Source organism: Centruroides vittatus, unplaced genomic scaffold, assembly GCF_030686945.1.
Source record: "Centruroides vittatus isolate TY-2023 unplaced genomic scaffold, ASM3068694v2 contig_482, whole genome shotgun sequence".
Classification (NCBI taxonomy): Eukaryota; Metazoa; Arthropoda; class Arachnida; order Scorpiones; family Buthidae; genus Centruroides; species Centruroides vittatus.
Window position 1 is genome coordinate 962,414 of NW_027122272.1, and position 13,319 is coordinate 975,732.

Sequence of the window (13,319 nt, forward strand, 5' to 3'; positions counted from 1 at the left end):
ACATTGATCGCCCTTACGTCGCGGTGCCTTATCCTATCAATCCAAACCAATTTCCTAAAGAATATTTTCAGGATATTAATAAATAATAATGATAATCATTAAGTTCTTTAAATCACTTTATTGTAATCAATTAAAATTTATATAATTTATTAGATTAAATTAATTTAAAACAAGTAAATTATTATTATATATGTATATATATATATATATTTATTTATCATAGATACATCCACTCATAATCCGTAAATAATGACTATTCTATTGACTGTAAATACAATATACATAATGTCAGTACTTATTTTATATGTAATAATGTGCGATTAAATTTGAAAATATTCTTCAATTCATTATTTTTCTTTCTTTCTGAATCAATTTCATTAGAAATTATATTCCAAGTTTTTAACCGATTTCTTTTATGAATTTTGGAATATTTAAATTTATAATTTATGAAATTTGTTAAAAACTTGGAATAATAATTTTGCCAAATAAAGTGACCAATGAAATTATTAGAAAATGAAACTGTTATTCAGAAAAGCTAGAATGATAATGAATTGCATTAAATGGTACAGAATTTTAAAAATTTAATTGATGAAACAAAATGGAAAATCTGAATTAACATTCGTTATCCATTATGATTTTAATGATCTTTTAACAATAAACATTTTAAAATAATTCATCTCAGTAGTACTGAGTCGGTTTTCAACATTTTCATAACATCATTTGGTCCATATCAGTCACATTGAGCAAATATAATTGCTGTTATTTCATTAACTTTTCAGTTTCTATAAAAAATTTGTTTTTCGTTAAATTCATTCTTCTTCACTTACCCCGAAAAAAAATAATACATCACATCCATCAATACACACGTTTAGCACGTTTAATATAGAAATATATGCACTTTAACTCAGACTGCTTTCTTCAACACTGGGTGAAGTTATCTCGCCATTCGTAGTGGATCGAAAGTCTGTCTCAATGGCGGGTCTTGCAGAACCGATAACGGCTGCTGTTGCAACAGTTGCAATGGCTGCACTGGCATTCGGTCGTGCAAACCTCATATTATGCGAGTATCCAGTTCCCATCCCGCTACTCGATGCTGTACTGCAGGATGCGGCAGCCCTAACATTCTTGTAAGGCTGACATAAAACGATGTAAATCTTTGGAGTGAAGAAACATCCCAATGCTACTGTAGCACTGATATTTATGCACATACAAAGACTTGCAATTTGTATCTGTAAAAATTATGAAGTGTAAGTTATATTTAAAACATGTTTAATTTAATAATAAACTTGGTAAATATCTATGAAATATACTACACAGGAATTGGATGAAAATGATTAATGCAGTCAATTTTTGACTGATAACAAGAAAATGCGTTTTCAGAATTTTTGTGTAAAAATTAATTGTAGCTGGATTTTTTGAATTTATTATTTTCAGCTATTTTCTAGTGTTATTAAACACCAAATTAAAAATTTCTGATTTAGTCAGTCATACTTTTTTAATGCCATCAATATATCGACGTTGCTTTAATTTATTAACGAATAAATCGCAATTTAATTTAACAACTATCATTTTACGAAAACTTATTTGAAATATTGTTTAAATTTATTAATTATAGAATTCCTGATTAGAAAATAAATGTATTAATATATTACTTTCGTATAATTTATTTTCAAAGGCGAATAAATAAATAAATATAATTTAATAAATCAGAATAAAATAAATAAATCAGACATTTTATAATTAATAAATTTCAACAATATTTCCACAAAATCGTTTCTTGATTTTAATCGTAGGTTATGCAGCAATCCAAAATTTACAATTTATGCCAACGAGAAATAAGGTTTGATGTGGTGTACAGTTAATCGAATTCTAGACAAGAATTTTGATATAACACGTTTACACGTTTCTGGGTTCACGAGCCGTAGCACTCCTGACCCTGATCTTGAAAGCTTCTAAGGTTGCAATTTTGTCACGGAACACTTCATACTTTGGAAAGTAATCGCACAGATTTAAGTTCGGAAAAGTAGGAGGTCCTGAATAACCAATGTCAAAATGCTGGGAACAGCGATGCGACAGAAGCTTTCGTCAAACTTCCATTCAAAAAGCTTCTGAGATCAGAGTCAGAGAAATTTTACGGCTCGTGAATAGAGAAATATAAAAACATTTTATATACAATTTCATGTCTAAAATTTGATTAATTGCCAATAATGCGGACAACACATCGAAATGTGTTGTCCGCATTGTTGAACCTTATTGTCGCAAAACTTTTAATGGGAAAAACACGAATAATATAGCTTTGTATTGACATAAATTGTAAATTTGGATTTGCAATCGTTGCCACATAATCTCATATTAATTAAAATCGTTTCTTTTTGGTGGGACACTGAACAATTACAAATGTTTAAACGTTTTAGATTGAATATCATTGTTTTTCTTCGATAAAATCTTTAAAAGATATTTAAAAGTGACTGACAACATTCATTATTGCTTTTCCAAATATTGTTTTTAGCCTTTTTATTCTAATCTTTTACTTTTTCTATAAATATAAAAATATTTAAACTTAAATCCTTTAATTTCTATAAACTGGAGACTAACTTGTAAAATAATAATTTGTTCTACAGGGTTCCCATAAGTCACGCACCATAAGGAAAATAATTGTTCAGATGATACGTTCGACGTGATTGCCATTCTGTTTCACAGAGGTTCAGATGGATGATCCAATCATTACGCACACCTTGCAAAATGTCAGGAGTCCACGCCTATGTGATTATAGCCTTTAAAACCCGTTACATTACACTTTGTATACGGAGAGTGATATATGGGAGACCCTGTATGAATAGTTATTACGCATTATAAATATTCTTATATGTGAAAGCACTTTAGCAAAAGATTTAACAGTATAAATTTGTTTAATATTTACCTTATAGTCATTCTTTGTGCCAAAATAAATTGGGATGAATGCTAACCAGACAATACACGTCGAATACATGGTAAATCCTACGTATTTTGCTTCATTAAAGTTCTCGGGAATTTTTCTTGTTTTGAAAGCATATGTTGTGCAAAGGACAATTAAAATCATATTATATATGAGTGAAACGACGAGAGAAATGCTAGAAATTCCACATTGTAATACAGCTGATCTGGGATTGCTGTGATAAACTTCTTTTAGACTAGGGGGTTCTACAATTAGCCACGTTATAGCAAAGATGAGTTGAACGGATACTAAACCCAAACAAATAGCAATCTGAGATCTGGGACTGGTATAACTTGGTCTTTTAATACTTTTAATTCCTTGATTAAAAATTCTAGAAATTCTGTTAGTTTTAGTGAAAATTGCCGAATAGCAGATGCTCAAACAAAGGCCTAGGCCAACCCTCAATAACATGCAGGTTATCGTAGTAGGCTTGGCTAAAATTATATAGGTCATAGAATAACAAAGAAGAATTCCAATTAATAGAACATAGCAAAGTTCTCTTCCGGAAGCCATTATTATCGGTGTTCTACTGAAGTGAAGAAATACTGTGAAGAAAAATAAAGTACATAGGATGCCGAGTGATGCAAATGCAGCAGGAATGATTGCCCAAGGACTGTTCCACGTCATATATTGAATTGGCAATTTTTCACATTCAGTTTTGTCAACTCGAGGTTCGTGACCCGGAGGGCAAGGTAAACAACTGTCATTTGATATATATTCATCTGATCTGCACGGAACACAGATCCAACAGCAAGGTTGTCCTTGATATTGTCTTACATAGCCAGTATTACAAAATTCACTGCATCTTGAAAATGGAGCAGAAATGTTACTGTCTTCCCATTTAATCAACGTCATATTTATTTGAAGGCTGCAAAATTAAATAGTTTATAAATTTACTAGATATTAACAATTTAAAATTACTTTAAAATTAATGCACATTTTTAAATTTACATTAATCTTTTCTAAATTTAGAAGAGATTTTGCATTAGACAAGCGTAAATTCTAACAAAATTGATAATCTAACAAGTTCTTTTTTTGTTTAAAAAGCTTTTTACAAAATAAAAAAGGATATAAAATACTTCTATACTCTTCTCGCTCTGTTATTCTTTATAAAGAATGTATATTCGTTTTTTTTTTTTTTTTTAAATTCAGAACTGCTATTTTGTTTCTCGATCATCGTAAGAATGTTTATATTTTTGTTTTGAAAACAACAAATTTTTTCAAGATCTGCAGAGATATTTCAGAACAAAAAATTCATATCAATATAGAAGATTCGGTTGGCATACGTCCCCCATAGAATTGGTTAAAATACCTACAGATAAAGTTTTAGTGCAGTTTTATTTCACTGTATTGTATATCTGTAGTTATTTTTAGAAAACATTTCAAACTTTTTCGAATTTATTAGTTAAGAGTGAGTATTTTTTTAATCCACATATCCTGGTGTACTGCTTTATAATTCTCTTTCCTGTATGTTAGCTAGCTACTAACTGAAAGTGAGTTATGTCATAAAAAATAGGTCTTAAATATTTGTTTATATTTATACCATTTGATTTATAAAAGTATTCGAAATTTTAAAAAATTAAAACATTAACTGAATTTCAAAATTAGAATACTATTTAAGGCTGATTATAACCTCTTTGGTTATGTACGCCATCTCCAGCAGATGGAGTTAAAAATGTAATACTTTTTCTATAGGAAAATACATTTCAAAAAACTCTCGAAAACGGAAGCAGATGGAATCAAACGATTTGTTGAGTTAAAATCGTATTTAATTCTTTTATTAACGTACGGTTCAAATGTTTAAAAAATTAAATCTGTTAATTTTCTATGATTTTAAAAATTTATAGAAAACTAACAAATTCGATTTTCGATTTTCTAGATATAATCTAGGTATAGTGTAGAGAACATTTCATTTCGGAAATTAAAAATAGTTTTGTTTAGTTAATTAATGGAATAGTAAAAAAAGTGCTTTGTTGCACACAAAAAAAGCTACAAGTAAAAAGTTTGTATTCGAAAAATAATTGTTTTTGTAAAATTTTTTACTGGGAAAAGCTGTTATTACGAAATTAAAAATGAAAATTTTTATAAAGCATATGCCAAAATATCATAAGTAAAGATGGACTATATAAAGTTTGGTATTAGTTTTTGCAAAAGAATCTTAAGTTTTAAATATTTGGAACGTATCCAATTGAAGTGTATCACAATTTATCTTTTATTTATATTGGCATTTCCCAACAGTGGCCGAGTGGATGAAACCACTGAAAACTGATCGGTTCACCAACACGTTGGACACACGATATTTCCTGGATTTTCTTCACGTGTGTAACATTTAAATAGAGACAAGTTTCCTATAGAAAGCTCTCCTGAAAGCGTCCTCCCTTGGCAGATCGCTCTCGTTTTGCATTGCCATATCTTATCAAACCAACCCACTACATTGACGTCTTCATGAACTTAACGTAAAACAAAGCTATACTGTATTAGCATGATTTAATATTCTGAAGGATGAATTTCGACCATTTCAGTCCCATAATTATTGCCAAAACTTTTATTATCGTTTCTATCTTTCTGTAATTTCTTTTTATTTAAGCAGATAGGAAAAAAATCTCAAAATTTACATAGCCAACAGTCTTCTTGTAAATTCTGATGAAATTTAAGTCTACTTAGTGTAAATCTAAAAGTCAAGAATGGTCTCTATAAAAATTTGTTAGATTATGATTAATGATACAACGAAAATTTATTTGTTCGAATAATATTTTAGTATTTAGCTAGATATTATATAAACATTATAGTTATTTATATTGTTACAGTAATTCTGTAATGCAAATCTGCATTTATCAATGGATCCAATTATTACAATAATTTAAAAAACTCTTTTTCTCTATTTGATACAGATATTTTTCTTTAAAATAATAAATGTTAGCAATTTAAACAGATTCAAATGTAAATTTCCATATTGAATTTTTATGCTGTGATTTCGTCCATCTAATAACAATTTTCTGATTTATCAACAAGTACAAAAACTTGTTGATAAATTAGAAAAATGTTGTTGTTATAAATTCGAGAGATATTTTCAATCCATTAATATCTCCTACTCGGAATATTTGTGACCTAATTCCGAAATTGTCGATTTTAATTTTGTGCATCCAGAACAGGGAAAACATCAATTTGATACTGCAAATAGCTGAATAGGAATGAAAAATTGAAATTTCGACAAAAACTATGAAAGCAATTATCCCAGAACTCCATTTTTGTAGTTATGTCACTTATGTTCTTAGCAGGTGATATGTTCTGTTTTTACTGCACACGACTTAATCTTCATATTGCATAAAATTATCACAAACGCCCGAGATGATCTTACTTGAGAACTACAATACGAATTTAATGTAGAACAATTAAGTGCAGAACAAAGATAGAACAACAAAAACGACTTCATAAGAACGCAATTAAATCGTTAAAATAATTATCTACAGTTTATCTATGATATTACTACGAGTAGGAGCTAAAATAATAAATAAATAATAACAATTAAAAATTGTCTTAGAAATTAAAGAAATTAATTTAAATACATTTCAAATCGCACTTTTTACTTATAATACTATTAATGCATTTATAAAAATGTAAAAAAATTGATTTATTAAATAATATACTTTTGTAGTGTAAAGTTTCAAAAATGTTAAATAGATTTATTGATAGGCCTATATCTAAAATAGAAACTCAGAATTTATTCTTAAATTTCTTTTAAAACTATTTAGTTTAAAACCAAACTTAATAACTTTATAAATTAAATAAATCGATAAATATTTGAAATCAGTTTTATTGGACAATATATAAGAAACATTTGTCCAAAGAATAACGTGTAATTTGAGTTATATGTAAATATTTAAGTAGAATTTAACGAATAGCCAAAGATTTAGTTTTAGCGATAACTATTCAATATTCGATGAATTTATTATTCGTTGCATCATTAATTATAACTTCATTTAATTATTAAACATTTATATTTGACCACGGAACTAATAGTATTTTGAAAAATAACTAAATAACTAAATGTAAATAAACAAAAGATGTGAAATATACAAATAAATTACATGTGATAAATTAACCTTTCAGTCCACTCTCCAACTACTTTATAATCATATTTATCCTGTCCTGTTTTCTGATATTGATAAATATGATAATTTCCAGGAGCATCGCCATCTTGATTGAATCTAACAATTATTCCTTCACCTTGTCTACCTAAACATTAAAGAATATAAATTTACTGAAAATATATACGTATGCAATTTTCATTAAATTAACAAAGTTTTAAAGTAGTAATAAGTTGTAATTATTAAGTTAAATTTTCTATTTTTAGAATAATTTTTCAACTTAAAAAGTATATAATTACTTGGAAATGAAACATTTTTGATATATTGCAGCAAATCCTTTCCTGAAGGTGGATTCATATCCTTGCATAACAAACTCGGTGGGATACAAACATTTTGCATCATATTATGCAATGCATAAGCCATGGCGTAGACAGCATCAACAACAAATGTAACAAGCCCTTCTTGCTCATACTTTGTACGCAAATTTTCGCCTTTTGTAAAATTTATAAATTAAATTAGTTGATTAATTTCATTAAACAACATCTAATAAACAATTATTCAAATAATAACATACTACACAATGAATATATAATAGAGAGAAAACAAATAAATTTTGTGGTATATAGTTTAAGAAGTTTTACGATAATTAAATATACAACAATACACTTTAATTTAAAAATTAAATTAACTAAAAACCTAAATGTATATATTCAGAACAATTGAAAATTTGCATTTATTATTTCATTAGAACATATTTTAAAATGTTTAAGAACATTTATATTTAATTAATTATAATAAATTATTAAGTAAACTTTAAAAGAAATTTTTATTAGGCCATTATTATTAGAAGATTTAATTTGAAAAATGTGAAAAAGTCATAAGTTGTAATGGAACGTATTCAATTTTATTAGATGTGCAATATATAATAAATTATTAATAGTACTGATTGACTCTTTGTGCATTTCTTAGTAAAAAGGATAGTAAGAGCGTTTTGTAATTAGCGTTTTGTAAATTTATTGTAAATTAAACTTATATAAATTGGTAAATTGCTCCAATGTATATAATAGGTTCAGCAGACATATTGAGGCGAACTGTTACTAAAAATAAACTCGCTTTGAAACAAAACCTCATTAAGCCGCTTTTAAATGAAGTGTTTATAATGCACCAAAAATTTCTTAATGCATGCTGTAAAAAGTCGCTGTAATGATCTTTACGAGAAAATTAAAATGAAAGATTGAAGTTTAATGTTGTTTTATCTTATGAAAAAAATTCGAGTTACTGTTAATAGAAAACTCTCCTGATGACTATACTATTGACTTTTTAACAGAAAGATTAAACGTCTGATCTTCTCATTTACTTGTGGAGACTTTACATCTGCATCTCGATGGTTCTCCCGTCTGTCTTGCAGGAGTGCTTCCGAGTTCCTGGAAAAAAGCAGCTGGAGAGGGAGAGAAAGCTCTGTAGCTTTTTTTCTTTTTTGCAGACAGTCGCTACCTCTCGAACTGCGAAGACGACTACTACGATTATCGAAAGACTGCCAGTAACAAACTACTCCAATAAGCTAATGGAAATGTTAAATGTTAACTGTATGCAAAACTTTTGTGAATGATCAATTTTAAAATTTGAAATATATAAAGATGATAAGTACGGATTTTTACCGTAGTGACTGTTTTCGTTTTAAAGCATGAATTCAATTTCAGGTTTATGTGAATCTGTTTGAAAAAGAGGTGCAGAAAAATATAGAGATAGTCTCACGACATTATTTACATTTTACTCTTGCTGAAAAAAGAATGCAACTATAGTTTCCCCCTTATTATGACTTTGAGTAATCGAACTAAAACTGAAAGAAAAATAATGACTTCGACTATTTTGAGTCATAGCAATATTTTTTATTTGAATGTAGAAATCCTGTCTGACAAATATTTAATAGACCTTTTTCGACGTTTGAAAAATTCAACTGCTTGAGATTGTATGTCTAAAATTGACTATGGAAAATTTCATAACATTTTTTGCTTGAGTTTAACGGACTGCCATCATAATCAAGTTTTGATATGAACTTTTGTATTTTATCCAAGCGAAGAAATAAGGTTACTTCAATACTGTTTCTTCATTTCTAATGACCTAGTAAATAAGCTTATGTTTTAATGGATTTTAACTATTTTTTAATATGCTAAGCTATAATATGTCAAAAGTAATTTTCCACATTCTAGAGAAACGTTCCTCAATGTAGTGAGAATGGAAAATCACTTCAGTTGTTTTATCAGTTAGGCGAAGCACCAATGTATATTTGCAGGTGTATATGAATGTAGTACGTAAGTTAGATTTTCGATAATATATTCTACATACGAGGGCTATTCGGAAATCAATCCCTGGTGAGAACTTAGAAAAAACAGGAAATGAAGAAAACAATTTTATTATGCACAAAAGTTAGCTAGATGCTGAGGCTACTTCTCGACGTAATCGCCTAGTAAATTCAGGCACTTGTCATAGCGTGGGACGAGTTTCTATATCCCCTCACCAAAGAAATTTCCGCTTGGGAGCTGAAGCAGTCATTTATATCATCCATCAGCTCCTCATTTGTGTGGAAATGCTGCGTTTCCACTCAGACCTTCATCCGCAATAAAAGATGTAAATCGCTGGGGACAAGATCTGCGCTATACGGTGAGTGTGGAAATAGGTCCCAACGAAACTGCTACAGAGAGCTTATGTGCAAACAGCTGTGTGTGGGAGCGCATTTCCAAGCAGAAACACAACACCTGACGTCAACATTCCTCTTCGTTTGTTTGAATGGATTTAGGCAGCTTTTTAAAAATTTCACAGTACATTTGTGAAGTTATCTCCCAGGCGACAACTGCTTTGATGAGGAGATATAGAAACTCGTCCCACGCTATGACAAATTCCCAAATTTACAGGACGAGAAGTAGCCTCGATATGCTTTTGTAACCTTTGTAAATAATCAACTGTTTACTCCCTTTCTTGTTTTTTAAACTACTCATAAGAAATTGAATTTCGAATAATCCTTATATATTCATGCTAACGGTAACTTTAAAGTTAAAGTGATACGAAAACGTATTCTTGCTTTATTTTTTGCTCCCGTGAGGACAGAAAAAGTTATTTTACGAATAAAAATGGATGAAAATAGAAAAATCTTCCCAAGAGTTTTCAATACAATATTCTTTTATTAAAACTTTTAATGTTCAATTTGAAGAAAGTTTGGTTAATAATAATTTTTCTTAAAATGGGCCGAATTTATAAAGTGTTATGTTGTCATTTTCATTATTATGAATGCAACCTCTTTTATTTTTCAGTTTGTCTCTTTTCATTATAAGAAAAGCGATTAAACGAAAATATTGAACCAAGTTATTGCTTCAGTGACCATGTTTAGTTTCAGAGAGATGTTTTAGTTTTGCTTTTCTGTAAAATTTCCCAACATAAGTTATAATATATTCAGATTATTAGCTTAACATGAAAAACCAAACATCATATTAGCCGTGAAGCATTATGTTTTTTTATCTTGTAAAAGAGCAGAATCAAATACATAATCATCGGCAGTATTATTTAAGAAAGTAGAAATTTGTATTCTTGTGTTTGCTGGTGTATAAAATTATTTTGTATTTAAAATGGTCAACTTGGGTGCGTCTAAATGGCAAGCAACTAAGTAATGACGGAATCCGTTTTACATGAAACGACGTATATCATTGACTTGCTTACTTAAATGCTTGCCACGAGACACATCCTTGGTGTGATTATTCATTTTTAAATTTTTGAATAGGAGAAAAACGAAATGTATTGAATTAAATAATTAATTAATTATTATAATAATAAATTCCATAACTAAATAATTACAATAAAAATTAAACATACATCGCTAAGAGTAAGTTCAGAATAAAAGAAGTGATTGTGATGGATTTCATTAACCTTTATTCTATTTCTTTTGACAAATATGAATAAACAGAGAATAATAATAAACATAACAGTTAATTCAAAATTAAATGTTTATCGGATGAATTCAAGATATAGTTGACAACTTTTAGAATTGTTTCTAATGCAACTTTATAATTTTTATTCTAAAATTAGTTCTAAATTCAATTTTAAACAATGGATCACTTGTTAATTAACAAAAGCTATAACGGTTTTACCGTAAGATTCTTCTTTCAAATATTTTCTTAAAAGTACATATCCAGAAGCCCTCTACCAGAGTCTATTCTGTTATTTTTGATAGATTACAAGTTAGACTTATTAATCAAGCTTCTGTGGTATTATATAAAAGAAACAAAAGTCTTCTACTAATCTTGAGATACAATAAACGTAAACTTGAGTAAAACATTCTGCAAGTCAGAAACAGAAACATTTGATTTTTTTCTCTTGTTTTTACAGGAATTGCGTGTAAACAGCACACATAGCAAGGATGACTTTCAACTATCACAATATATTAATGCTTCAATACCTTTTAGTTTATACAGTAATTACACATCTCACTCTCATTTACCGTATATTAATTAAAATTATAGTACTTTCAGTAATAGAATAACAACAACGACGAAATTGTCTATTTTTCGTATTTATCATGCAGATGATTCACGGAGCACTGTTTATGACGGTTGAGAAACCTACTCCAGAGAGATAAGTTACTAATTATTTAAATAAATAGTTGAAATAGGAGATCACAATACAAAAAAAAAAAGCTTTATAATCGTTAACTTTATTTGCTATTTATTTACGAAGCGTAGTATCATTTTTACTGATGAGTACATATTCTGTTTTGCTATACCTAAAAATTATTGTTTAATTCTGATTCAAAGTATAATAGTTCTCAAATTACGCGTGTTTCAAATACGTAATTTTAAAGTAATGCGATAGAAAAATCAACATGCAGTACATTGTTTAAAATTCATTGACGATTTAAAATTATACGCACGGCATAACTATACTTTTTTCATTAATGAGTAACGTTTACATACGTCATATTATTCTGGTGATGTTGACGGAAAATGCGTTGCAATGTAAACCTTGAAGAATAGTTAAATTATTCAACTATTTTATTGGTATACTTGGCTTCGTCGAAGATCCACGCATCCACAACACAAAACCTTCATTAAAATTTCAAATCTTTACTCGTATTTACAGAGATTTTTTATTTTAAAAACTAAAACCTTTAAACATACAACTGTTGAACTAAAACTAAATTTTTAAGTTTAAAGACCGTTTCTTTTCGTTTTCGTGTTTGTTCTCTCTTCTTTCTCGCCTGCAAAATGCAACTATGGCATTCACCATTAATTTTAATGGCAAAAGTTTGTTTATGTTACGCGTAATTCGAAAAAAAAGACGTGACTTAGTAATTGTAAAATATCCAAGTGATTAAAGAAGTGACATTGTCTTAACAGAAATATCGTATAAAATATTTTGAGTCATAATTTTTGATAAATCGTATTGTGTTTATAGCCTCTTACTTAAGAGGCTATAAACTACAATTTTCTTAAGAGTATTTTAAACTTATATTAATATGACGTAAACCAAGTTTATTCGAAGAATGGAAAATTGTACTTTAAACATACGTTAGCTTTCATTTACGTGCTATAGTGTAAGTTTAAACGTAAAATACATCCTGTTTGAATTTAAATAAGTAAAATAGAGAATTTCGAACATTCTCAATATATACTTAATGATAGTTGATATAAAATATAATAAAGAAAAACCGTACCTTTACATATTCGTTTTGCTGCTGTTTTGTTACTAAAAGTACAGTTAAAATGTTGTTTCCAAAACTCTTTAAACCAAGGGTTTCTTTTATTGTTGTCGGGAGTAAGAGACACAAAATATGTATCGAACTCTAAAAGCAGAACATAAACACATTATTTTAATCATTCAAAATTAAGGTAATAATTTCATCAAAATTTTTATTTTTATTAAAGATTTTATTTTGAGCTATAGACTGTCTTTTCAGAATAAACTAAAATAATATATAATAAAACAAAAGTCACAAAGAGATAATTTTAATTGTTTGCATAAATATCGATATATAATATATATTTCTAATACTGTATATAAATAATATAAGCATTTAGGTTTAAAGCCTGATGACCACGCGGTAGGACATCAGACTAGTGTCTTGGAGAATCAAATTCGAATCAAAATCAGATTTCCATAATTTATTACGCAGAATATGGAGTGGGACATCCATCTCGATCCACTATTAATATTGCATATTGGTTGGACCACATTTCCAATCGTATCCGCTCGTAAGCAAAGAAATTGTT

General features: G+C 28.4%; 1 protein-coding gene across 3 annotated transcripts in view; it reads right to left on the minus strand.

Moving 5' to 3' along the window:
- Nucleotides 1-245: 245 nt before the first annotated feature.
- Nucleotides 246-13,319, minus strand: part of LOC136977914 (metabotropic glutamate receptor 3-like) — a 228,243-nt gene continuing 215,169 nt past the window's right edge. For 2 of the 3 annotated variants that reach the window (XM_067273515.1, XM_067273517.1), the window contains 5 exons: nt 12,764-12,892; nt 7,362-7,553; nt 7,063-7,210; nt 2,921-3,842; nt 246-1,229 (listed from right to left, as the gene is read on the minus strand). In XM_067273515.1, the coding sequence (XP_067129616.1) occupies nt 900-1,229; nt 2,921-3,842; nt 7,063-7,210; nt 7,362-7,553; nt 12,764-12,892 (1,721 nt within the window). In that variant the 3' untranslated portion in view covers nt 246-899. The remainder of the gene's footprint in view (nt 1,230-2,920; nt 3,843-7,062; nt 7,211-7,361; nt 7,554-12,763; nt 12,893-13,319) is intronic. The other variant, XM_067273516.1, reaches the window with a different exon arrangement.